The sequence below is a fragment of the Balearica regulorum genome, chromosome 2 (genome assembly GCF_011004875.1).
Source record: "Balearica regulorum gibbericeps isolate bBalReg1 chromosome 2, bBalReg1.pri, whole genome shotgun sequence".
NCBI classification, from domain to species: domain Eukaryota; kingdom Metazoa; phylum Chordata; class Aves; order Gruiformes; family Gruidae; genus Balearica; species Balearica regulorum.
The window spans coordinates 119,086,207-119,113,769 of record NC_046185.1 but is presented as its reverse complement, the minus strand read 5'-3'; the positions used below and the strand labels follow the sequence as shown (position 1 = coordinate 119,113,769).

The 27,563-nt window shown below is 39.8% G+C and overlaps 1 protein-coding gene across 11 annotated transcripts in view; it reads left to right on the top strand.

Annotated features, from left to right (window-relative positions):
• The window catches only part of TRAK1 (trafficking kinesin protein 1), a 440,848-nt gene that overhangs the window by 379,546 nt on the left and 33,739 nt on the right, over positions 1-27,563 (top strand). For 7 of the 11 annotated variants that reach the window (XM_075745579.1, XM_075745575.1, XM_075745574.1 and 4 more), the window contains 2 exons: positions 19,544-19,620; positions 23,057-23,173. In XM_075745579.1, coding sequence (XP_075601694.1) covers positions 19,570-19,620; positions 23,057-23,173 — 168 coding nt within the window. In that variant the 5' untranslated portion in view covers positions 19,544-19,569. Of the gene's footprint in view, positions 1-2,426; positions 2,793-10,644; positions 10,896-19,543; positions 19,621-23,056; positions 23,174-27,563 lie in introns of those variants that run through there. The other 4 variants (XM_075745580.1, XM_075745577.1, XM_075745576.1 and 1 more) reach the window with 4 other exon arrangements.

The window sequence follows — 27,563 nt, the reverse complement described above, 5'->3', positions numbered from 1 at the left end:
ATGAAGCAAAAAAATAATGTGATCCTTGTCAAAATGAGAGCAAGTTTTGCTTTTCAGACCCTTTTTGTCTTAGAGTACCTCTTGATTTCAGGAGGGCTAAGGTTAGCTTGATGCAAAAGTAACAAATGGGGAGGAAGTGCCCATAAATGTGGTGGTGCCTTGATTAAGGCCATGCTTCTTTGCTTTGAGTTAGCCTCCCAAGAAGGGCAGTGCTTCCAGCCTAGAGCAGGTTGACTAACTTTATTTAGGTATTACACCAACTCAGCTGTCCACCAGCAATAACTGAAGTACGACCATTGGATCTCCTCATCCCGAGACTCCCTTGTAGGACAGCTGTGGGCCTTGGCCCCAGGTGGCTAAGGCTGGCATGGGCAGGAGAACGGGCAGGGGTGTAAGAGTCAAGTTAAACAAACCAGTGGCTTTGAGACATGGATTGCAGTTTGCTGCCTGGCCTGAGAGCATCTCATAGGAGCAAGGGGAAACTGTATTTGAGGAAGAGCTCTAGCACTTCAGTCTCCATGAATCTTTAAAGTTCACAGTGGTCTGAAACCACATGCCCTTGTTCCTGCTGTCTAGGAAGGTAAAAATAAGTATTTTGTGTAATGAAATAATTTCAAAGAATCTTAGTCTGGGGCAGTTAAACAAATGAAGTAAATGAGTGGAGGCCCTTGAACTACAAAATCACAGAATAGCGGAATGGTTGGAAGGGACCTCTGCAAGTGATCTGGTCCAGCTCCCCTGCTTAAGTAGGATCCCCTGGAGCTGGCTGTGTCAGTCCTCAGTCACTCTTGCATTAAAAAAAATAAAAAATTAAAAAATTCTGTTCAGGGTGAACCTTCTGTGTATGTGCTGGTGTTCATCACCTCTAATCCTGTTACTGGGCACCACTGGAAAGACCCTGGCTCTGTCCTCTCTGTGCCCTCCCTTCAGGTATTTATACACACTGGTAAGATGCCCCTGAGCCTTCTCTTCTCCAGGCCGAACCATCCCAGCTCTTTCAGCCTTTCCTTGTAGGAGGGATTCTCCAAAAACGCGTGGCAGATGCGTGAACAGATCTGTTAATCTGTGCTTCAGCTATCAATATATAAAAGAGATGTGGCAATTCCAAAGCTCAAAGGTACTGCGTATCTTGAATATTCCTTACCTATTTCTGTTACAGTAAAGCAAAATGGTACCAGTCGGGGAGCAGAGCAAGTGGTAACAACCTAGAAAAGACTTACATGAGGGGGAGCACAATAGAAATCTGCAAAACCATGAGTGATTGGAAAGGAGAGCTGAATTGAGTGCTCAGATTTCCAGATCTGGAAGCATCAAATTAAGTTAGTAAAAGTGAGTTGCAAAGCAAAAGGTGAGGGTTTATTATATCATGAAGAGTAGATGGCGTCTTTGGTTAGACAGACACGCCCACTTGGTCAGACCCAGTCTGGCCTCCTAGCTTGTGTTAGTAACATATATTGCAACTTAATCTATCCCAGCATTTCTGCTGGTGTTCACAAAGAAATACAGTTTCCTAAAAAAGGGGGAGAAAGGGGGGAAGAGTGTGTGGTGGTTGTGAACAAAATGGTTGTTGATCCCTTTTGGTAACTGTACGTGCACAGATTCAGACATGCTTTTTGAATTGCTGTGCTTGATGATGATGAAGATTTAATGCCGTCTGTTCCTCTGACAGGTTCTCTTCTAATAGCTTAAACATGGTTTTCTTGGGTGCTGCAAAAGTCTTTTCTTTCATTTCCAAAATGGTCAATGTGAATATTAAGCTATTCTGTGTGAAGAACTTAAGCATTTTTAGGAATGGTGAAAGTTTGTCCTAACCTGTTGTTTTCAGCTACAAAGCTTAGATGTTTGGAAAAAACTAATCAAATGGGTTAGTGGTTCATGGAGAAGGGCAAAAGCAGATTAGCTTTATTGCAAGGGGAAATGTACTGTTGTCCTGATTTCTCTGATTCTTTCATTTTTTGTTTGCCACTTTGCAGTAACAGAATGCATAAAGGATTCTATTATATCAGCCCGGAATAATGTAACAAAGCAGTCATGTAGTTCCATTTTCCATGGGGAAGGCAGGCTTTTATCAGACCATGTGGAGGATAGTAGTAATGGACTAGATTTTCATTATTAATGTACTGCATGTACCCAGCGCATTGCAATGGCATGATGCCGCTGTTCCGCGAGCAGTCAGCAGAGAGTTGTATCATCTTTCTGAGCAAGGATTTTTGTTTCCAGCATGGAGGGGTACTTCTGGTCTGTAAAGCCAGAAACAACAAAATGCATTTTCTTCATCTCTGCATCTCTTTTGGAGCCAGCTCGTCTCCATGGCAACATGTTAGACCGAAAGAGATGTGGAGACTAGGGAGGGAAGGAGTGAGAAACAGCCGGGTGGTGGTGTGTGTCCCCACGTCAGCACATCAGCCTTTTGATAGGATGATTTTGTTAACACCCATCCAAGGCTCCTGTGCAGAGCTTCTTTATTAGAGCAGCCGCCAGGGCATCTGCTTCTCCCTTCTGCATCCTTTTTCTATTCTATTTTGTATTTTTTTTTTTCCCCAAATACACCTTCCACTCCCCCCTTTTATTTTAGTTGCAGCCTCATTGAAGATGTGCAGCTCATTTTCAGCTTTCTGTGAGCTTCCTTGTGATGTGGTATTTTGCAAAGGCAGGAAGGCATGGCTGCATTTCACTTGACCTTAGCAGCGAAGTGAAATCTCATCTATGTTGCTGAAGGATACTGACTATGCAGAAATTTATTGAAGCAGATTATTACGAACTGGACTGGTATTACGAAGAATGCACAGATGGTAAATATTTCTAGTCTCTTGTTGCAGAATTTGGAGCTTGTAAAACCAGACCATTGTTATTCAATGGTTTAAAAAATGAATTACCTCGAAAAAGGCAGCACCCTGGTGTGGCGGAGATGCCCGCATCTCTGTTGCACCTCAGCCTCTCTTGTGAGCATGCTACAAGAGACTCTGCTGTATACCTTTCCCTTTTTCAAAGGGAGTGGCAGAGGAGCATATGCACTATATGATCAGTCTTCGGGCAGGGGGAGAAATATTTGAAATGCTAACTGTATGTATAAGAATTCAGCTGAATTTAAATACGCTTACTGTAAGATTCTGTATTGGTTTGAGTTTTAAGTCTTTGGGTTTTCTGCATTACCAATATGCTGTAATATGTATATATTTAACGTATTAATAGACAGTACATGTTTTCTCTCTGTTTATTTGTCTGTGAAAGACATTTAAAACAGTAGCTTCTTAAGTGAGCCAGTTAACTTCTTGAATTGAAAAAAATATAAACTTTGGCAAACACTATCTTCTGGGCCGCTTGCGATTTTTGTAATGTTTACTTAGGCAATTATTTTTTTATTGGAGCATTGAATGTTTTCATCAGACTTCTGATAGAAGGCACTTGAGGAAGGATAAGGAATGGCTAAAACTGTACACTCAGCAGAGTGGAAAAATCAAGATTCCTTATCAATGGCACTCAGTGGTAACCTCTAACCCAAAATGCAGCATTTGGGAAAGGAGTAGTTGTATATGGATTTTATTCTGGTTGTAGAGCTTGACTTAAATGAGGCAAGTCCAAGATCACAATGAAGCAAAGAGCAGAAAGCAGTAAGGAGTGTAGGCCCAGGGGATGTTGTATGTATGTAGTACACAAAGATATTTCATAGTGCTTTGATAACAATATCAGAGGGGACATGAAGAGTAAAGATATGTGTGACAAAATTTGAATGGGTTTTTATGGTCCTTTGAGTGGCATATGCCTCCATTTGTTTCTCTGTACTAGATTTTGGAGCAGAATGCAATTTTAGAAGCTTGTTAAACTTGAACTTCTCTTACCTTTGATTATTTCTGTCCAGGTGTTCAGAGAGGAAAGGTGCATATTTATTTGAAAGATCTGACCACTTTAAGTTGGACTGAATCCATTACATAACCTTTATCCTCTGGGTTTAACCCTAGTAAATACTGTAGCATCACATTAATCTGCATGATGTAACAGGCTGAGATGGCCTGATTTTAGAAGCTTAAAAAATAGAACAGTTGTACTGTCATTAAAAGCTGTAGCTGGTTTTTTCCCCACTCCCAGGTTAAATACAGATAGCCTTCTTTTTATTGTTCTTTTTTATGGTCCTTTGTCTGTGTGGTTGAAGTGTCATTGTGTCATTGAAGTGTGACATGCCTGAGTGTGTGAGCTAAGAACTCGTCTGCTCCTCAGTATTGTCTTAAGGTGTGTACTGCGCTGGAGAAGCTGCGGGAGGTCCATGGTAATGGAATAAGCAACAGGCGTTGGGCAAATATTTACATACCTTGAGGGATCAGGGCCTCAGGAGCACTCTAGTGCTTGGTCTCATTCTGGGCTTACAAGTTTTCTTGCAAGTGCGGAGCCCCCACCCAGTGTACTTCTTCCATGAGCTGAGACCTACAGAGCCTCAGGTGGAGTTTGTGCTAGCTGGTTGCTTCAAGTGTTTGGGGAGCTCTCCCCTAAGAGAAAGCAGGGTTTAATGTCTGACAGGGAAAAATCTCTCCTGTAGGTAAGGCATAATGCCTTTTTTAAATTTTTTGTTTTTAACTACTTTTTACATGATGGAAGGCTAGCATGCTCAGCCCTGTCTCAGCCTCTCAGGTGAATGGTAGTCTCATAAGGTTTAATGGAGCTTTATGGGGTTTAGGTTTCATTTCCTTCTCCCAGTTGAAGTGTGCGAGAGAGAAAAGGATTTGAGAGGTGTGGTGGAAGGCATAGTTGATACTGGCATATTAATTTGGGTTTAAAATAGTGTTGGCATTTCGTGTTGGAGAAAGGTATTCTGACTGTAGTGGGACAAAAGGCATCTTTAAAATACAGTAGAAAATGGACCTTTTTCAAAAACCTAGAGCAGATAGCATATTATAAGAGATGTCTGTCTCTTGATGTTTGATATTTCTACCATGTATTTGTCGATACCAGAGTCACTTGCCTGAGATGCTTTTTATATTTGGTAGAGAGTGATAGGCAGTTGCAGCTCAGCTGACCTGTTTTGAATATCTATTTTAAGACAAGAAGCCTAGTTAGAGAGCTTATTTCTCTGCTATACATGGACTCTCTGGAACTCAGATGTATGTGTGCATTCAATTGTCAATCCTACCCAGTTCACCCTTTTTTGGTAAATACAACGTTGGAGGAGAGTTGGTGGTACCTTGAAACTAATAGAAAACCTCACAAGATGATATCGTACAGAATTATTTTTCTGATTAAATTGTTCAAACATTCTTTATCAAAGCTGCTGGGACTCACGATTTCAATTTAAAAGGTGTGGGTTTATTTGTTCTACATTTTTAAATAATTATTTTATCAGTGTATCGTTTCTTGTTCTTCAAGGGAAAAAGCACTCCGAAATTACACCAGGATATAAGGTTTTAATGCTGTTACTTAACTTAATAGGTAAAGAAGTGACTCTCACTTTTACCTCAGATTTAATGAACTTCTGTCTGGACTGACATTGTAATAATGTCTTCAACTCGCATTTGGTGGTGGTAATTTTTTTAATACCTTGCAATAGCAAATGAACAAATGCTCAAAATTTACAATTGACAAATCTTTACAAAGACTTTCTTGGGTTGGAATAATGAATTAATCCCTTTACATAAGGTCCTTTACAGAGTTTATTCTTGGTAGGAGTGGATGGAATTAGACAATAAAAATGTCACACTCTATTTACCTGAAGATTGAATCACTGGTGTTAGCTAACATTACATTAAATTGAAACCTCTATAAATAAGAGCTATTACACTATGCTTTTTAGATACATTTTCAAGTATAATAGTTTATAATATGAGTGACAGTTGCCACCTTATTTGGTATTAATGAAGTATATTGTGTAGGTGGAATGGGGAGGAGGAAAGAGCTGGGTGTGTACTTGAGTAGGAAAGCAGTTATTTTTCTAGCAGACTTTGAGATTGACAGAACCAATGACAAAAGAGGAAAAGATGGAACTTTTGCAGACTGTTACTGTGAGAGGTAACAGTATAAACATCTAGGCTCGTATGGATGGATTTTTTAGAGAAAAACAAATAGATTCTTTAAAAAATGCACACAAGTTGGGTGAAAAAAAAATTGCAAAAAACCTCCCAAACAGCTAAATAAACAAATGTCACAGAACTATAGAATGGTTTGGGTTGGAAGGGACCTCAAAGATCATCTAGTTCCACCCCCTCTGCCATGGGCAGGGACACCCTCCACTAGACCAGGTTGCTCAAGCAGATACCGATAGAAATCTTTATGAATAACCATGTCCCTCTCCCTCTTTCTTAGGCCAATATTTTTCATCCTCTCAATGAGCAGTGCTTTCTAGAGATATCCAGGTTGGCTTTGGATCAAATTACTTTTCTTCTGGTTTCTTCCATTACTTGTTTATTTCTAGCTGAGCAACTCCACACTAATGCCTGAGAGTTCATTGCCTACAATTCCAGATGACTTTGTGTATGTGCAATTGGCTCTTTCCTCCTCCTTTTGTTGGCTATGAGTTTTGGCAATTTCTCATGGAGAAAATAGTGTCTTTTTCCCCCCGCCAGTCACACCGTGTGCCCTATTTGTCACATATGCCGAAGCTTCTAACCCCATTTGTTTGCCTGAGCAACTTCATCTTACTCTCTTGGTCATTCTGGCACCCCTTATCCTGCTTTTGCTCTTCTCTATAACTTTCAACCCTGACCTGTATTTTCCCACTGCTCACATTGAAATGTTTTCATCTCTTGTTCTGTGTGCAGTTTGGAGCCCCTGTCCTCTGTTCTATGTTCCAGTCTACTGAAACGATTGTCAGCAAGCTCCCTAACTTTCTTTTTAGCTGAACAATAATTAACAATTATAATGCCTGTTCTCCTTGACCTCTCAGCTACTTTAAGCATGGTTATTTATCCTTGCCTTGCTTACATTGCAGTGCCTTTGCAGATGTGAAACTGTCCTGGTTCTTCCCTGCCACCCCTCTGCCTTTTTTTTTTTTTTTTTTGTGCTTTCTTTTTTATCACTCCTTTAAGCTAGCATTAGAAGAATATTTCATATTCCCTGCTGCAGCTCTTCAAGAATTCTTGGTTATCCATGTTTCTTCTCTGTGCACCTTAGTTACAGGTAACCTCGCAAACACACATCTGTAGCTCTGTGGGTGGCCCGGTCAACCTTTTTACTTAAAATACACTTCCCTTGACACCTTCTCCCTTACAGTAGGAGCTTGGCTGATGATTGGGCATTTATGATGAGTCGTTGTCTCCCTCATACATTGGTCCCTTTTGTCTCCATCCCTGCAGACAGAGTAACTCTGGTGTTACTCCGGATGTTGAGTGGATGCTGACTGCGGGTATGCCATCTAAATCTATGAGAAATTCTTACGAATGCTTATAGCATCCAATCTCTGAAACAGCCCTTGCTTTATAGGTACGTAGCTAAAATTTTCATTCAGGTTGTTCTTATTTTGCTCCCGTGTCTTTGATACTTGATAATTATGGTTGAACCTTGTTTATATTCGTGTAATCATTGATATAATTTTCCTAGTTTTCTGCTTTTGCCACGTCAATTCTTTTTCTTTATTCCTCCATTGACTCTCTATTCTTTATCCAGTCAGACCTAAGCTACTTCTACTTGCATGTTGTCTTTGCATGGCTTATTTTTCAATGTAGAGGTGTTTTTCTTCTTTATTCTGCTCAGCCACTGAATTTCTAGATAAGCTTTTTCCCAATTCATCCCATTTCATTCCCTTTCTGCAAAAGTAACATGCTGTCCTTTTGGTTGAGTTGACAGGAAATAATTTGGGTGGGCTTTTGAAAGTGTGGGAAACATGTAAAACCTGTAAACATTTGAGCAAGCTAACTTTGATTGTACATCTTAATGGAAAGCACATGTTCAATGACCAATTTATCCCCCTTCCTTGAAAAGCCCACCCCAAAACACCCACATTTCTTTATCAACATATTTTTAAATGTGGGTGTTACTGTTTCAGCCGCTGTTTTTACAACTTACTAGCTTACAGAGAATCTCTTTGTTCTAAATGAAGCATTATTACTAGTGAATTGTGGTCAGAATTAATGTGGTTAATTGTGCAAAAGTGTAGATGTTTTTATTCATGAAGGAAGGTTAAAATTATTCGACTGCATTGGAGTTCCTTGGAAATGAGTCAGGATAAGAGGATTTCTTTGTATTGTCCAGCTTCACCCTTCTTCAAACTAGCTCCCTGTTTGTGTGTTTCCTGCTTGATTGCAGAGTTACTGAAGGCGGGCTGTACCTTAGTGCAAGCATCGCCTGCGGAACGAGCACCCGTGTGCTTTAAGCATTGCCACTCACTCAGCAGGCTTCCTGAAAGGAGTTAAATATCTTCAGCCGCTAATTCAGAGTGGTGATTGCAGCAAACATGCCAAATTTACTTTGCAGTGGTAACCCATAAAAATGAATGTTTGTTCTGGTATGTTAAGTTCCTGAGTATGTGAGGAAATATTAAAAATATCTCTTGAATCTTTCATGATAAGAATGTATATTTTCAGAACTGTATACAACTTAGCTTTTTTTCCCCCCATAGCTGCTTATTGTTTGCTATCTATTGGAAACCTGGCTCTTAATTGTAACAAGTAAATATGTCTGCTCTAGTGAAAGGGCCTAATGCAGAATAACACGAAAAATGAGTTGATAGTGTGAGGGTGTGGTATGCATTCCTTCTCCACCCATTATGTATTTGCATCAGCATTTATCACATGCTGGTATCAATGTAGGCGTTGCAACACTTACCTTTTCTCTCAGGTTTTGAATGTCAGAGTCCTCCTGTGTGGCACGAGTTGACGTGAGTCATGGTTCAGAAGTCAACTTGTGGGAATATTTGTTTACTCTCTTTGTGTTGTCATGTATATTGGGCAGCAGTGTGCATGTTCTTGGTGTGTCGCCCACCGCTCTGCTCTCATTTATAGGCTGGTTGGTTAGCTATAGCTGAACACTTGTCAGCAATATTGAAAACAAAAGAGTTTAAAGTGGACAGGATTGGTAGGGGTGGACTTTTCTGTCCTAAGCTTTAAAAGGTGCTTCTTGCGTTCTTTTAAAGATGTCTGAGTCTTATTGTTTTGGTTACTTGCTGAATTTCCATTCTCTAGCTATTACTAAAATGTGGGAGATTGACACTGGGTGGCAACTAGGTACTTAAGACTCTTACTGTCTCATTTTTTTTATTATTTTATTTTTAAAGAGTTTTGATTATTAAAATTGCATATTTTAATGAGATGAGAAAGGGACAATTCTGTTTTTTCCCCAACTGAGTTCTTGAGGCTGCTGCTGAATATTGCAGTAAATTTTGACAGTCAAAGGTCAAGTTGTTCAGTTTGAGTAGTAAGATCTTTCTTTATTCAGAAATGACTGTTCCTTTCCTCAGCAAGCACTTATGTGTATTTCATATCCATTGGCTATTGTTTGTATAAACATTGTTACATGATATCAAGAGTTTAGAACTGAAAACAGAGTAATTAATCCTGATTGTATAAAATTAGTTCCTTCCTACCTCATACTTTCACACCACTAGAGAAGTGGTAATAGAGAAATTGTTCTTATGTGACCCTAACTGTTCTAAATGTTTGTCTGTCTCTCTCCCTGGCAGTTATGTCCCCTCCGAGGGTGATGAGCTGCCTTTGCCTCGCAGTGCCTCCACTTTGCCTGCAATTGCTTTGCCTTGTGATGCAGACAGGAATGCTTTCTGCAAGCAGCAAAGGGCACCTCTTTGCCATGGAAAGTAAGGGAGGCACCCTGGCAAACATTAAATATCTATAGCAGCAAAAGGTTAAATAAGAAGGTTAACCTGCCCTGAGCGTGTACTCAAGTTTAGCAAACACAATGTGTTGGCAAGGAGGAGGTCTGAGCACGAGGAGTTCTGTTTGCTGTGGAACAGAGAAGAGAGAGGGTAGGCCCTTGGAAATGCACTACTAGGGCGCATATGTGGACTTGGGCCATTTAATTTCCCACAGCGGACAGAAGAGTAAAGATAACTGTAGAAAAGATAGCATTTAACAGGTGATGTGATATGTCATTTAAATGCTTCATGCAAGCGTAATCTTTTTTGTGAAAGCAATTAAAAAATGCCCCAAACACCTGCTCCCTTCCCCCCAGCCCTGCTCTTCACACAGTGCTTTTAGCGTGTGGTGGATGCTCTGCTCAGACCATACTATCCAACAGCCGCAACTTTCAAGACCTCTCCGCCGGAGGCGACTAGCGTGTGCATGCATACAGGCTTTGGCTGTTCACTATTCCTGTGAAAGCTGTTATTTGCAGCATTAGGCAACTTGAGAGGTGATTTAACTCCGTGAAGGTGCACACCCTTCACCAGGTGTGACAGTCGGAGGCTGAGTCGGACTTCCGTGTTGCCGAGGCACTTGTGGGAAGCTACCACTTCACTTGGAGGAGCAGGGGCAGAGGAGAGAGAACTTTGTTGACGTGAGGAGTGCCGAGGAGGGGGCTTTCAGCCCACTTACTTTGCCTGAAATATGCTAGTGGAGCTGTTGAGCAAAACCTGGCTCCCTCAGAACTGGTATGAGGAACAACATGAATCTTCTAGTAATTATTAGACAGATGGTCTCCTCCCTCCTCCACAGCATCTGTACAACACAAAGCTGTTGTGCTCAGGACAAATACTGAGTTGCTCAGGAGCTCTCTGGCTGAGCATGTGAGTGAGGAAAGATGGTATCCTGCTTTGTGGAGACCTTGCTTTGCTCTCCCCAACAACACAGCCTTCGAGGGAATGTCTTCCCATCTCCTGTGAGACTAAGGCATCATATTGGGTCTATCTGGGATAACTTCGGCCATGTCAGTAAACGAAGAAGAAAGCTTTGAATATGACTATGAAAAGGAAAATAAGAGAGAACGCAGATTTAACAGGCAGAGCCTTGAAATCTTGGAAGAAGGTACTTTGCACCTTTTGGTTTTAAACTTTTATGGTAGTTTACATGTAAGGGTTTTGTATGATGTGATTTAAAATACTAAATTTTGTAATTTTTTTTAATGTGTAGCCAGTATTTTCAGATGAAATGTGAAGAAAATACTTCCGTAAGAGTAGGGTGAATCTTAATTTATGTACACTATAAAGAAGAAATACACGATCAACAGACGTAGGCTGTGCAATACGTTTTTATATAATGAAGCTGGATTTGGGAAATGATCGTTCTTTGGAAATGTAGTACTTTTTTTATATGTATAGCTTGTATGTGTGTTATGAGACTGCATCTGTTAGGTTATCATTCCCCCCAGGTACTTCTAAAAATGAGCAAAAGAACAGAGCAACAATTTTGTGCTTATCCATGAACTTGAAAGCATGTAGATAGAAATAATCCAAGTTGTGGGTTTTGTGACTAAACCATTCATCAAAACCAATGACCCCAAAATCTTGTCATACTTTTTGGAAATCATAGACATCTGTGGTATTGCAGGCAACTGGCCTGTTAGGGTGGGAATATGAATCTGTGTACATTGAAAATCCTCCTGTGCACCTGCTGTGTAGAGAACGTAGCCCTTTCAAGGGCTGCTTCCAGCCAGTCTGGCAATTTTTTTTCAGGACTTCAGGTACCAAAAGCTAAATGTACCATTTATATTATTTCGTGTGTTGTAAATTTTACTCCAAAATAGTGATTTTGTGGTAGAGAACTGGTATTTCCAAATACACTATTGTAAAGCTGGTGTAAGGATGCTTTGAAAGATACTTAGCACAGAGTGTGACCTGCTGTGAATTTACGCCCTTATTCACCTCATGGGAAATAGTTCCTGTGTCCAGAGCCTCAGTGGATGTAACGTGCTCTGTTGCATAGGAATTTCCTGTAAAGACTTCCTTAAAACAAATATTCCACCTGGATTTCATTCATAGTCAGTCAGTAAACCATCCATCTCTCCTGTTGTGGGTCTCGGAAGGAAGCTGAAACAACTTGTTTGTCTGTGCAAAATAGAAAGGTGCTTGAGAGCATACTGGTAAAAGGAAACTTTAAAACTGCAGATTGGGGTGGGGAGGAAACTTAGTGAGAGAGGCCAACCCAGGTTGTTCTGTGTTTGATTCCTATTTTTTCTAGTGATTAAATGGTTGCTGAAACATACATTATGCTGTTCTTTATTCCTCCTGCTGGCTTTGTCTTTCATGCAGATCTAAGTACAGTCTGAAGCTGTTCTTGTTGATTTCAAGAGAGAAAAAAAAAAAAAAGTTGAGATCCATCTGGCATAAATTTAGCCCTGTCTTTCTAAAGTACCTTCCCCTCAAAAGCTAAGTATGTATTTGAGATGCCTTTTAAAGATGCCTTCTCTCCTCCACCTATGCATTCAGGCCACCTACACACTCAGTGTAGTACTGATACAGATGCACAAAAATGATATATGGTATTTCTATGTATCTTTGCATGTGGACACAGTTATAAATGATAGTATTTCCCTTGGGGATGAGTCAATCCATTCTGTAAATAAAGCAGGGGGGAGCACCAGCATTTTCATGCTGAACAAAAGAAACATTTTAGCCATATCTGGTTATGAATTTATGGTTTCAGAAATTGAAAGTCTTGAGCATATTCTTCACTTTAACCATTTATAGTTATTGAAAAGGAAGAGGTAAAAATTGTGTAATTAAGGCTCCTTAACTGTTTGGTCTATTCCATGAGCAGAATGTATGTTCACTACTTGTCTGTTACTTCCATGGTCACTTTGATATAATGAGGTTTTTTCCCTGTCTCAACATCTAGATCCTGTGACTGCCCTCAGTCCTGTTTCTAGAGCCTCTGTCACAGCACTAGTTTTATGCTTGGCGGTGTTACGGAATCAGTTCTCTTGAGTATGGGAAGCACCTTCATAAACGTCTAGGTAGAACAGTCCTTGAGTCAGTGCATTGCTTTGGAGTTGTAAATTTGCCTGACAGCAACATATTTACTCCTCATTTAATGAGCTGATCTTTGAGCTGACTGCAGTGAAACTTTGTGCAACAATATCTGTTGATAGTGTCTACTCAGTTTTTGTTGATTAAAAAAAAAATATCTGAGCTGTAAAAGGACAGCCTGTCGGTTTTCTTTGGTTAGTGATTTGTTGGGTCAGCTAATTCTGAAACTGGACTGTGTTTTGATTCTTGCTTTTGCACGTAGGACAGGAAAAGACTGTTACCTGTTTGGGACCTGTGATGGCAGCCATTCATTACTATTTCAGTTTACTAATGTAATAGATTAAAAATCCTCCTTATCTAAAGTACTGGGTAAATGCAGCCTAAGAATCTAGCCCAAGTTTAATTAAAAAAAAGTCTCGTGATCACTGTTAAAATCTCAACTTCAGGCACTCTAGGGGGTCTGATGTAGAAAAAATGAAAAATACCTGGTTTATGTTTTATATTAAAATACCTGTTTTACAAAGACATCGACTAGAATGGAGGCTGTACAGGGTTCTGGCATCTTCTCTGCCATCTCAAAAGTTTTGGCACAGCCAATCCCTCCCAGAGTTGGAATAGGAAAAGATCCTGTACTTAAAGGGAGGGAGACAGCTGACAATGCATGGCTCTTAATACAGGCTTGTAACTTCATTGCAGGATTTTTGGAAAGATTTACAGTTCAGATCCTGGTTCAAGCCCTACACCCATTTATTAGTTGCAAGGGCTGCAGTCCAGACATTTCTTTACAAGAAATGGATGGATGAGAATGTCAAGACAGTAATTCAGTGGCTAGTAATCCAAAATCCTGTAAGAAAAGTTTTAACAGAAGAGCTATGCTGAGCTGTTTCAGTAAATGGTATATGCATGGTAAGTTGTGGGGCCCAAACATGGAGGCAATAAGGTTGAGCCTTTGGTTCTTTCCAGGTGTTTTTCCATATTTCCTTAGGTTTGCTTTGTGGCTGTGTTTTCCAAGTTACCACATTTGATCTATGTTTAGGCTAGTAGAAGAAGTAAGCGTGTGACATTCTTGTTGAAATTTCCTTTAACTTGATTCTTCATTCACCACAAGAAAACTTGTTGCAGTTCATGCCCTGCTTAGAGAACATAGTTTGAAATGGCTACCAGCCTGAGTGTTTGTGCATTAAGCTTTAGAAAAGAAATAACAGCAGAGGTTTTTTCCAAACCTGAGATTAAGTAATAGCATAGGTTATGTGAAGCTTTAATATTGGATTTACTAAGCTCTTTGAATACTGCATGAGAGAAATGGCAGTAAACAAACACCCTTCAAACCATAGTGTAAATGGCAAGATAAAATATCTTCTTCTAGAAGAATCAGTAACTGCACCTTAATATTGAAGGATTATTTTACAGACTACGCCACAGTAATCACAGTAAGCTAGGCTATAAACAGCTTCGAAGAAGAAAAAAAAAAAAAACAACCCACCACTACTGGCATTGTCTATTGAACTTAGGGTAGTTATTTTGCACTGTGTTAATATGTACTAGCTGACTGTGTACCGCTTACAACATCATGTTCTTCCCGACTCCTCCACGGAGCTCGCCCACAGCCTGCCTTGACAGCTGCGGAGCAGTTGGCGCACCCCAGCCACTCTGTGTCCCTCTGGCCAGGGTCATGGCCACCCGCCGGGCTCCCCATCTGCCTTCTGGAGGGACTGGCCCGTGTCTCTGCTTGGGGGGCAGTGAGGCAGGCTGGAGGAACTGCTGGTGGGTTACGTTAAAATTGGGACTTGTAGCAAGTCGTGTCTCGGAAGCACGTTTTTCAAGCTCCTGTCACAGTAGTCTCTTAAAATTTTTAAGCTGTTCAGATGAACACGTTCTCTCAGGGCAGTCTCAAACATGACTGGCAACAGCAAGCCTGAAGCCATTGACCCAGTTTAGCCAGGGCTGCCAAAAACTCCTCTTCAGTGGAGGAGGACCTACCATGTTACCGTTAAGCATGTAAAATCTTTCTAGTAAGAGCTGATGGCACATTTTAGGTATAACTTTCCTGAGTTTATTTGACAAGGGATATAAGTAATATGGCACAATTTCAGAATTCCTCATGCATTTGGCTCAAGTTGACATAGTGCTCGCAGTAACCAGTGCCAGAACATAACTATCGGTGGCTAAAAATCACAGCTTCAGTTCTAGAGCAAGTGCTTTATCCTTGGAGTGCAAAAATAGCCTTTCACAAATGAAGCCAACATGCTCTGAGGAGTCCAAGTCTGCCAGGGTCTCTGATGGCTAACGTTTGCCAAGTGGTATCCAGCGGTGAGGAGAGCGGGGCTGGTCAGTCAGTGCTGCTGTGTCTGTTCCATATGTCTCGATGCACAACACTTAGGATGCAATGAACTTGCCAAACTTCAGTGTTTGGGGAGAGCTCCGAGCAGAGGAGGGGGAAGACAGAAGCTGTTTGTGAGGCAGGGCTTCTCATGGCTGATCAAGAATACAGTAGGGCTTGCCATAGTTAAAGGCTCTGGGTAGGGAGCTGTTACGAAAAACACCAGTAAGCTTATCCCCTGCTGCCACCTGGCCAATAGGAAGCATCAGTATTAAAACTGTCAGAGATCTATGCTCCATGCATGGTATTCCCTTATCCTGATGTAGTTTCTGAGGAAATAAATTTTGGTAGTAGGGAAATCCCCATGCACTAGGGCCTTCCCTGTTAGACTGTAATTACACAGGTCAGTATTATCTGCCCAAAAAGTGAAACTTTAACATAACTTCTTATCCCCCTTCTGTTTCACAGTAGTTGGAAATAAATGGGAAGAGGAGCAGTGGGAGCTGGGATTGCCTCTTCAGCCATGACTGCTCTCTTTTAGTTCTTTAATTTGTCCCTGATTGACAGGTCTGAAGAACAAAGAGGGAGTGTGCCTTGAGGAGGGATGCAGCGGCTGAGGACACCTCTGACTGCTAGCTCCTATGATTTTTTTTCTCCTTTTTTTTTTTTTTTTTCTTCCACCTGAATCCCTGGTTTGGTGGATGTTGGATCATTGCAGTAGCTCCCGGTAATGGTATTCTTGCACTGCTTCCCTTCTGTGGCTGTTTTCCTGTTCCTGGAAACACACTTTTCCTCTAAGCAGCATGCTAGATGGCTGTGTGACTTTCAGGGAGCAATCCAGGAAGGTACATACTTTCCTCCCTTCTCCCTGAGCATCTTCAGATTGGGAATAAGTGCTTTAGTAACTGTGGAGCTAAGAGCCTGAAAGAAGCTTCCAGTCAGATGCTGCATGAAATAGATGATGATAAATAAATGCAGAGTACGTCCTTTCAGCTGTACTCACTTTGCGAAACACAGGAACGTGGGTACCCAGACATTTGCAGGCTTTAAGAGGGTGTGAAAATGGTGCTAGGTACTTTAAGGCAGAGGAAATACTTGATCTGTGTAGTGTTTATGCCTTTGTGTGTTTGGCTTTAAAAAAAACCCAACAAACCCCAAACAAATATTTCGAACATATTTGCAAATACGTCCTCAAAGCATGTATTTAATGCAGTCGTGAAAATAATGTGATAAAAGCTTTCTCTGTGTTTTGTTTCCTGTTTTGGATCTGTGACATTCGTTTCAAAGCAGTTACCAAAACACATTTTCTAACTCTGTTTCTGGAATTCTATGGTCCTTCCACTTGCTGTAGACATTTTTAAAAATTATTATTTATTTATTGTCTAACAGCCTTCTCCATAAACTGAGAGGTGTAAAGTGTATTTGATTTGGATGTTTGCATGGATCCATGCATTTAGACACTGTGCTTCCTATCACCCTCAAGCAAAAGGACTACTCATTTGCAAGTGAGCAAAAAAGAGGTCAGTAAATTGGCACTGTAGGTTTTGCATTACACAGTGTTGTCCTTCATTTACTCTTGTTTTATCTTTATGCTAGTATTACCAGGCTCTCGTATTCATCAGAAACTCCAGCAGGCTAGAAACCTGCTGTACAGAATCCATTAGAGTTGTGGAGTTTGTGGGGTTTGGTTTGATCATTCATCCCTGTCCCTTGTGTGTGTCCCCCAAATCATGATCAGAGCTCAAAATTATTATTCAGGATAGTGTGTCTTTTTCCTTTGGTAGTCTTTTTGGACACCAAGGAAGTCAAAATCACTGTACTAGCAGTTGGCCAAATGTTATCTTGTAATCTGTGGAGGCTAACTACATACTTAGACATTATTTTGAGTGTTTTAAATGCTGCTTCTGAATTGCTTTCTCTCCCCTCACTTTTCACCTTCTCTTCCCCGCAAGCCTTGGTTTCTCAGGGTTGGAGAGCAACACCTTGTTGCAAGTTTGCCCTCCTTCCAAAAGGAAAACCTTTCATTAGGTAGTAGCTCTGTGCTTCTGCTGTGCTGCGTGTTGAGTGCCAATAGGAGGTGGTTGACTGGAGGAGGCATTTCATTCTATGCAGCCTGTTGAAGTTTGTTTCCACTTGGATGTTAAAGAGGATGCATAAGAGATCATTTCTGCTTTGAAACCCTTCCCCATTGGCAGAGCAGTGTGTGAAGACATCTGTTTTAGCAGTGCCCAGCAGAAGCGTGATGGAAATTTTGAGATATAAAAGCTATTGGTGACCAGGTCGCTATTTCTTTGCTAGTAATAAGTCTGTTGTTGTATGGCTGTGTTGTTACCCTGCCATGTTAAAGATTAAATGGCTGGTTCTGAAGGAATAGCTAAATCAACCTTTATCACTCTTTCTCCCAGCTGAGTGACATTATTCTGTCTGTGGGAGCACTGGCCTTTTATCAGCTTGGCTGTTAGGAAGGTTATACATTCACCTGAATTAGGATGGCGTGAGGTTGCTGTAGTCATAATCACTGGTGATTATTAGTGCGAAGTACGGAGTTAAAATGAGCTTCCTAATGACAATCTCAAATGTATTTTAAAGTAGCGAGGCAATGTTGTAACCAAGGGAACTATTTAGTGTACAGTTGATTTGGAAAATAAACTGCTGGTGTCAGGGTTTCTGACAGACATTTTATTGCATGAGTTATGAACTTATGTTTAAAAAAGTTGGGTTTATGGCAATGTTAATATTTTTTTTAATTGTGAATAGTCTTCTGTCATTATATGAAGCTTTTATGGAAATCTTCTATTTAGCCCCTTTGTTTACTATACCTGATGTTCTCTGCAAGGTACTTAATTTTTTTTTTTCCTGTGGAATCCTGATTAGTCTGCTTTTGACTAATATAGCTTGTATTTTACAGATGCACTATTTTTTTGCTTGTGCAGTGGTATAGTTATTCTTTATATGGTTATGTAATTTTTGTCAAATTACTACTTAGAAGCATGAACTTTTTACTGTTACCACTTTCAGGCTTAATTATTTAGATAAGTGTAATTATCTTTTGAATACTTTTGAATGGCATTCTTTGGAGTTCACTGGCACTACAGATGTCACTAAATATTGTAAATGTTTTTAGGATTTGATCCTCAAATAGAATTTGAGAAACAAGAAAATAAACAGAAACAATTGTACTTCTTGCTGTAGTTCAAGCAGCTTTCTAATGCTTACGTGGAACCCTCCAACATTTCAACAGATACCTAGAGTACTGATGTGTCTGATATATTATTAATGTGCCTTAGTGGTGATCAACTGTATATTGATTGTATATTTCTAAATTGGGTAGTGTCATTTCCTTAGGGTGACTACACTTTTTTTTTTTTAATTTAAATCTGATTAGGCCTTATCTTTCTCCCCTCACCCTCCCGCCTCCTCCTTAATGCATGCTAGAGCAACATTTGGCAATCTGTCAGACTGAGCTTTAACTGACATTGTCAAGGGTAAATCCCCTGAAGGACAATTTGCACTACAGCAGCCTGATAACCAATAGTCCATATGATCAACTCAACTACATTAACAATCCCTTTTTTCCAGAATTACAGGGTTTAAGCAATAGGTGTAGCTGAAAATGGAAAGAATATAAGGGTAGAGTAGAAAGTGCTGCTGTTTCCTCTGATTATTGGTGGATTTTTAGAAAACTTGCAGACTTCTAGATAAGTCAGTGTAGCTTCTTAAAGTATCACCTATAGTGGTAAATTAAACTTTTGCATACTTTCTTCAGTTTAACAAAATTCCTGATTCCATCTTAGTGATTAATAATCTCATCCAGTCTAAGTAAATCTTTGAGTGATACTGTGCCCACCATGGTGTGGTCTGGGTGTTATAAGAATCATTTTTTTATTTTGCATGCATTTTATTTACTTTGCTGTCTCATACCATAGAAACCAGTTCTTATCAACTTAATATGACATAGTATCTTTATGTTGAATGATGTTACTTAACGTTATTGCAGTTGCTCATTCATGGAGTAATTCTATTACATGCAATACAATGACTAGGTGACATGATAAAATCCTAATTATGTAACTAAGAACAGTTGTTTTCACTTCTTCATTATTTTTTTATAAACTCAAGACATTCCTCTTCAGAGAAGAAAGTTTTAACATTTTAACAGTTTGTTCTGCCACTGACAAAAGCAAATATTCATTACAAAAGAGAAATGCTTGTATTCTCAGTTTAACTTCAAGCTTTGACTGGTTTTTTTGAGATTTTTTTAAGCTTTTGATATCCTTACCCAAAAGTTGACATGAGATGAAAACTTATGCAAACCTAAACTCTTTAAAAGATATTTTCCCCCAATAGTATTGCCAATATGATTAATGTTTTGTTTTATTTCTTTGCAGTTTTATGTGCTGAAAGAGTGGGCCAGATGACTAAAACATACAATGACATAGATGCTGTTACACGTCTTCTTGAAGAGGCAAGTATTACATCTCTTTAAGGACCCATACACAGTATGAGAAAGTAGTACAGAAATTACATGGTACCACTACTAAAGACTGTTGGTAGACTGTCCTCGAATGAGGAGGAATAAGTGCTCTGAGTGTATGTACACATTATCTCGTTGGTAAGGTAAATAGTCTTTCTAAGTAAAGGTCATTTGTTTACCTCAGTCGTATTAATTCATTACTTGTGCTTATTTTTCAGTTGAGGCCATTTAACTTCATTTAACTCGCTCTTGGCCAAATATTTGCCATAACGAAGAGAGGGCGTGGGGAAATCATCTTAAAATTACACATATTTTTACAGTACATGTAAAGTGAATAGTATCATTAGTGATGGGTTTATTCTCTTTTAAAATTAAAAAAATAAAAGTTCACAAATAGTCTTGTGTTCGTAATTATTATCTCAGAGAATAGTTTTCCAGAGAAGTGCATAGACACAAAATCAGAAAATATCTATTACTCCATTTGTTTCCAAGCCTTTTTTTCTTTGCCTTTTGGTTGGCTGGTTGGGATTTTTTTTTTACACCATTATTATGTAATTATTATTATAAACCTTGGCACTCAAGAAATGGCAAAAAGCAGTTGTCAAGCTACAATGCTTATGTTCAATAAATATCATAAATTGTTTGACTGAAATTAGCTGCTTTTCTGCAGTAAGCCTGAGCAATGATTTTCCAAATAATATTTATGAAGAATTCTTTAGGTGAAAACTGTTACACCCAGCCATGAACTAATTCAATTGTAATTTAATCCTTCATATTTGTTTCCTTGCTTATTGCAATAGCAATGTCAAAAATGAGGCCAGTCTAACCAAGATATATTGGGTGGTCTGTTCTAATTCTGCAGGGAAGCAAGCCTGGGAATGCTCACATTTCCCTCCTACGCTTGATACATCCGATCTCAGTGCAAAGTCTTGCATTCTGTGCTTTGAGCTGAAGTCTTAAACAACTTTCTGTGAAATATCAGTTAAAATTGATGCTTCACCTAAAAGACTTATCCTGGAATAATCCATTAGCTTGTAGTAACAGTCTGTTGCTTGTTTGTATCCTGTTCCCTTTGTCTTGTTTGGCTGAGATTTACTTGCTTTTGTTTCCATGGCTCCTTCTAGTAATGATGCAGCATTCTGCCAAACTGTTTCTTCCCCTGAGTCCATGTAGCCAAATGTCTATAGATCCAGAAATCACACTCGGGGGAGCAGTGCTAGAAGGACTTGCTGAGCCAATGGTTTAAAGTTTCTGGTGTACTTCCCTATCTGGATGATAGCAAAGGAAAAACGGGGGAACATATTATAGGTGAACCTTAAATAAAACAAATACTTTCAGTGAGCTCTTTTATTTAGCCATCGTTTCTGATTAAATCACTCTATTCCTGGGCAGATATGCACTTACAGCTCCTTTCTCTGTTCTCCAAATAATGGTTATCACAAGAGATTATATCCGTTTGCAGAAGTTAAAGTGTAACTCCTTCTGCTACCTTCACACACACAAGTGAAAAACAACCCCAAAAGCTACCCTTTGTCTGTCCTTCTTGTTGGTGAGCCTCAAATAAATTTATTACGAAGTTGTCAGGGTGAAAGGTGCAGCATGTTTGGGCAGGGAGGGAGACAGGAAAGAGATCTCAAAACAGCATGCATGCAGATATTTTGAAAATCTGTACCTATTGCCTTGAAACTAAGTAAAGGGAGTGACACCAGGCCTGCCTGGGTACGTGGTAAGAATAGGAGCATATTCCTCTGTGAAACCTGCTTTCTCATACCTTTCTAATAATAGTGTAAATGTGTCTGGCGTCAGTACTTTCTTATATGTTGCTGTAATAAATCAGTTCCTTATCACTGTAAGAGAACTGAATTGCTAAAAACTATGTAGGAAGTCTAGGGAGGTTAAAGAGCCTCAAAACACACTTATGTTCCACACCTTTGAGGTTAGAAACCTTGCTGCTAGATAACTCTTCATTTGTAGAGTCAAAGCTGCAGCAATATATTTTTTCCACTTTGCATTTATGAAGAGAGCCAAATTACTGAACAGTAAATTGGCTCAATACGTAAGCCAGTTGTTTTTTGGATAACTTTGTGGGACCTATTGTTCGGAAAGATTGTACATAAGATTATATAAAGATTTTATGGCTAGATAATGCCAGTAGCTTTCAATGCAAATATAAGCCTGACCTTCAGCCACCATTTGGAAAATGCTATTGGTAGATACAGCAGTGATCAATAACCTGTCTTTTTATTTACTGATTATTATGTAACTTCCTTTATTTCCCCCCACACACACACTATGAAAGCCTCTTCATTCAAAGTCATTGACTTCAAATCCATGTGATCAGTAGCTGTGGGTTTTGTAGGCTTTGTCATTAATGTATACATGACATAAGGTAGCTTTTAGTCATAAAATCTGTGTGGTTGTTGAGGTGGTGAGTAATCCTCAAACAGTATTTTCAGTGGTGGGGGAAAAACTCTTCCTCAAATGGTGTGAACTAAAGATACGTGGGGAGTTAACCTTAGCACCATTTTCCTGCTATTTTAAAGATCTGGTAATTGAATAAGAAAATGAGAAGTAGAAATGCTTAATGAACAGTGCGAAGTCTTATGTAGTTTGTCATGCTCTCCTAGGTGGATTACAACCCCATGTCTCAGCTTTGTAGAAGCTGATACATGTATAGGTACATGTTATCAACAGGATCAGCTTCTCGTTTTTATTGATACGTGTAGTGAAGTGTCTAGATCAGTTATTTCCAATTCTGTGCACATGGAGGAAGAACGGGGCAGGCATTGCGTGGGAGTAACCACTTAATGTAGATTTGGGCATCTGCAAAAAGGAAAGGGATATGACTTGTTTTTATACGAAAGCACTAATGGATATATGTACATGAAGAAGATAGGAGCTGAATATTAATTGTGGTAGAATTGGCTTCTGCTGCTGCACAGCTTACTGCCTTTTATTTCAAGGTGGAGCAAGTGGAAACTGAAGAATGCTTTGAAATGCCAAAGTTCTTTGCTATTTTTACTGTGCTGCTTTAAAATTCTTTAAAATGTAACCTCTAAAGCTCTGTGATTGCATTCTGCAGATGGTGTAACAAGGTGATGGAGTAGTTTCCCTCAGTAGTTTCTCAAACAATGCTGTAATAGAGAACCAGATCCGGTTTCACTTACGTTGTTTTACATTAGACCTTGAAGCTGTGCTTTCATGTTTGTGGTTCAGTAACTTTGTGTGGGTCAGTCTTTTCTGAATAATGTGAGTGTAACGTAAGCAGGAATAGAAGAAGAAAACTAGCAAAAAAATAAAACAAATCCTCACATAAGGAAGAAGTATTTTTTTTATTGTTCAAGTACTTGTTCTTTCCCTTTCATAACAATTTTACCCTCCCTCTGAACCTTTGATGAATTAGCTTTCTTTTCTTAATGCTTTACAGAAAGAACGGGACTTAGAATTAGCTGCTCGGATTGGCCAGTCGCTGTTAAAGAAGAATAAATCACTGACAGAAAGAAATGAGTTCCTGGAGGAGCAAGTAGAACACATCAGGGAAGAGGTGAGATTTTTCCCCTGGACGGCAGTATCTGCGGTGACGGGGAAAATTTTCCTTCTAGCTTCACCTTGTCCGTACTTAATTTTCTTGGGCATCCTGTCCATAGCAGATCAATCTGTGCTGCAGCAGTTTGGTCAGCCATTTTTATAGCCTGTACACTTTTAGAAATGTGACTAAAAAGTACTTTGACCTGTTGGCTCAAATCAGGTGATTTGAGGAAAAAAAACAAAAACAAACCTCAAGCCATTAAATTTTGCTCTGCCCTAGATACCATTTTCCTCTGAAACCAGCTGCTCTCTTAGTTTTGAGTCGCTATACTTGCTGTTTTCTTCTACCTGTTTTGTCTTTGTTCCCCTGCTTTATGCATAATTCCTCTCTGTTTTGATTTATCTCACTCATCACTCTTTCTTTTCCTACCTCCCTTTGTGTGCAGCTCTTTCTTCTTGTTTCTCCCCTGAATCTTTCTCAGTCCTCACTTGTTTCTTCCTTGCCAACTAATGTTTAATTGCTTTTCCCCAAATGCTTCTCTATTCATACCTGAGTTGAATTTTGGCTCTTAGAACATAGCATTTTAATGCTGGGAGTGCTTCCCTTTGCTTCTCAAACTGAATGTAATATAGTTATCACAAAAAAGGTAAATCTTTCTTTGTATTTATGGAGATTTCAGGAGTGCATACTCACTGAGATCATGTGCATTCTGCCTTTTCCAAGCTGAGCCAACTTCGTAGACTTGGGTTAAGCTTCCATTATTCAGGTGGGTCAGGATATATTTTAGTGATTGGTAATTTTTATTCAATATGCTCTGTATATATGAACTTGTCGATGTTAAGAAGCATTGGGTTATGTTGGGAAGCAAACGGTTATATGCTGAGACTTGCTACATAGGCCGAGACTTGCTACCTTCTGTCTAGATTACTAAGATCTTACAGCTTTTTGTGATTTTTGCTGTATCTCTTTCCAGGGAACTGCGGTAGAATCATAGAATGGTTTGGGTTGGAAGGGACCTTAAAGATCATCTAGTACCAACCCCCTGCTGTGGGCAGGGACACCCTCCACTAGAATCTGTTGAAGCATGGGTCGGTAGCCTGCTGCAGTTCACACATTTGTCTGACTTTGGCTGCAGTAATGATGTTTCAGGCATTTGAGCACATTTAGAATATAGTATGATGGTACATGTGTATTCTGAATTGGTGTGATACCTGAAACATTGTTTCAGGTAATACTTTGTGTCTTCCACATACCATTGAATTTTTAATCAAGTATTTATATGGTTGCTATTTCTTACTGTATTCCTCTGAGTGGGGAGCTGGATGCTAGAGGTACTGGCAGATTCTTGATGGATGTATCTTAGATGGAACTGTACAGGATGCTTTAAAAGAGCTCCTTGTACTGCAAGTGTCACTGAACTGCAGACTTACTGAGCTGGAGACAAATGTTTCTCCTATTCTGGGACCGTGACCTTGGTTTGTGAATCTCATCCATATGTAGAGAACAATGAACCACGGTGGATTAAAAGCTTTAAAAAAACCTGTTAGTAAAACTGCTCAGGGGTGTGAGGTGTTGAATTATCTCCAAGATGGGTTGATGAATAAACCATGGATGGAGGGATCCCAGTTGTTTGACAAATGGTGGTAGAGCACACACATAGAAATAATGTCCTTTGGTGTGGCCTACCTTTTTTTGGCAAGGAAAACTAGTTTTGTTATGTCCCAGAGGAGTGCTGCTCCACTCTTTGCCCAAGTCCCGTCATGTGGCAGACCAATTTATTTGTGCATTGGTCGATATGGCATTTACTAGGCGTGTGCCTGCTGACTGGGCAGTGCAGCGCATTCATACCATACATCCAGCATGGAAGACTTGATTGAGGAAGGTGGGGGACAGGGATGGGCTGCCTCTGCCAGGTCTGTTTTTATCTAGAGGGACTCAGGGGTAGCATTAGGAAAAGGGCCACCAAAAATAAATTTCTTACCAGGTGGCTTGATATGTTGGGCCATATGTTCTATCAACACCTATCTTTCATACTGTCATTTTGACTCCTCAGAAATGGATGCTTTTGAGGCAGAGCTCATCAGGCTTTAAAGTCATGGCACTTTAGTATGTTGAAAATCTTTCTTTAGTAGGTTTCAGATCTTCCATTAATGCTGAATTGTGATTATTTGAATAGAATGGTAACTAAGACAACTGTCTCTAAGGACAAGGGATAAGAGAAGATAATTGAATTGGTACTTTTAAATTCTGCAAAAACTGTCTAAAAATGCTTTGGGGGATCTGTGGTTTCTGTAATATACAGAGAAGGTTTTTTTTCTGGTGTGTGGTATAATGTTAAGGTTTTCTTGCTATAAGTATCATGGCATGAATAATTTAGCTTTATGTCTCTCTGACCTACCAAACTTGCCATGACAAAACCTTCTGACCATCCCATTAAGTAGCTCAAGTTTTTCCTGTGCCTTTGTAACACGCCACATTCATAGGTATGTGTGAAAGTAATATAGACATGTGCAAAATACGTTAGATTCTTGGGTTTGTCTTTTGAGTTTGTATTGTCAGGTGCTGCTTAGGTTTACAAAGGGGCTGTGGTCACGTACAATAAAAACTGATGGAACTGAGACTTTTCCTGTAGAGTACTAGAGAACAAAAGGTGAGTGCACTGAAGCAAGTACTTCAGTCTCAGTTTACTGTTTCAGAATTATATATGGATGAGGCTTTGGGCAACGTGGTCTAGTGGAGGGTGTCCCTGCCCACAGCAGAGGGGTTGGAACTAGATGATCTTTAAGGTCCCTTCCAACCCAAACCATTCTATGAAAGCAGAAGTGTTATATTGAGAAAACTTTCTTAATTGTAAATTGGTTTGGTTAGAGATGGGTGTCCACCTTTTCAGCAGCAGAAGTGTAGTTCCCAGCTACAGTGTGTCTACGGGCTGTTGTATTGCCACGTTCAGTAAGAATGCTGCAGCTCCAATCTCAAGATGCGTCCCTTTTTGCTGAGATGCTGCTATCTACAATTTAATATTGTCTCCTTTGAAATTAGAGCTCGGTATCAAAGCAACGTAAACTGTCTCAATGTGAACTGTGTTTCGCATGGAGTAGGTTAATTAGGTTTTAGCTTCTCCTAATCTTTCTAAATTTCCCAGTTTATGCTTCTTTTTCCTCTTCAGATTTTATCATATGTTTCTGAAGCTAAAAAGGCAGCGCTTCAAACGCAGTGTCAGTCCTCACATAACACCACCTCAAACCTGTGGTAACATCTGAGTAACGCAGCCCTCTAGTCCTGTTGTCCTAGTTCCAGGTCACATATCAGAGTTTGTGTTGTGATGATAGCTGGTTTTTAAAGTCTTTTACAGATTTGACTTTGTTCTCTGTAAAGTGAGAGGAAAGGAAAAGCTGAATTATAGTCTGGAATGGTGGTTTAAAAATGGAACATTGGTTTTGGTCTATTACAGTAGAAAGTAACGTTGGAAAGATTGAAATGCTTTTTGGCTTGGTACTTGCATGGATGTTATTTACATACGGTGTAACTGAATGTGTTCATTTTAAGTCAGTAGTTCCAACCTGTTAAGCATTTAGCTGCTGGCAGTCAGGGAGACAATCATCTGGACTCTTTAAATAGTTGTTCATAATTCAGTAAGGACTGTTCCTGCAAGCTAGGTCCCATGTCTCTGAACTGTTGTGCTCTATGTGAGGATCCTTTTGTCTTCTAACTTAAATTATCTCTGAAATAGGTGCAGCTATTTCATGACATTGTTCTGAAGCTGAGTGGTGCTTTTAGGGCAATGAAGTGAATCGAAAGCCTGAACAGATGAAGTTTTTGGAAGCAAGCATGGTCACAGCTCATGGGCCTTGTCCCTTGTGGGCAATAGGGACTGCAGGACAAGGGCTCAGTCCCTATTGCTTGGTAATGATACGTTGTGCAGGGTTAGTGTGGTAGTGATGCTCCGAAGGGTACGCTTTGCAGGGGCTTCTGAAAACATAGAAGACGTCCCTTTATGTTCGTAAAACAAATCCTGTGTTTTGCAATGTAAAAACATGGACTGGGTCTGGCTGGGTTGGAGTTAATATTCTTTATGGCAGCCTGTATGGTGCTGTGTTTTGGATTTGTGACTAAAACAACGTTGATAACAACCAGTGTTCTGGCTGCCAAGCAGTGCTTGCACAGCATCGAGGTGCTCTCTTACTCCACTCTGCCCTCCATCTGCGCAAGATGTTGGGAGGGGGCACAGCTGGGATAGCTGACTTGAGGTGACCAAAGTGATATTCTATACCTTATGTTATGTTCAACAATAAAAACTCAGGGAAGGGAGGAAGAAGCTGAGACATTCATGGTTACAGTGTTTGTCTTCACAAGTATCCATTATGCATGCTTAGGCCCTGCTTTCCATAAAGTGGCTGAACATCTG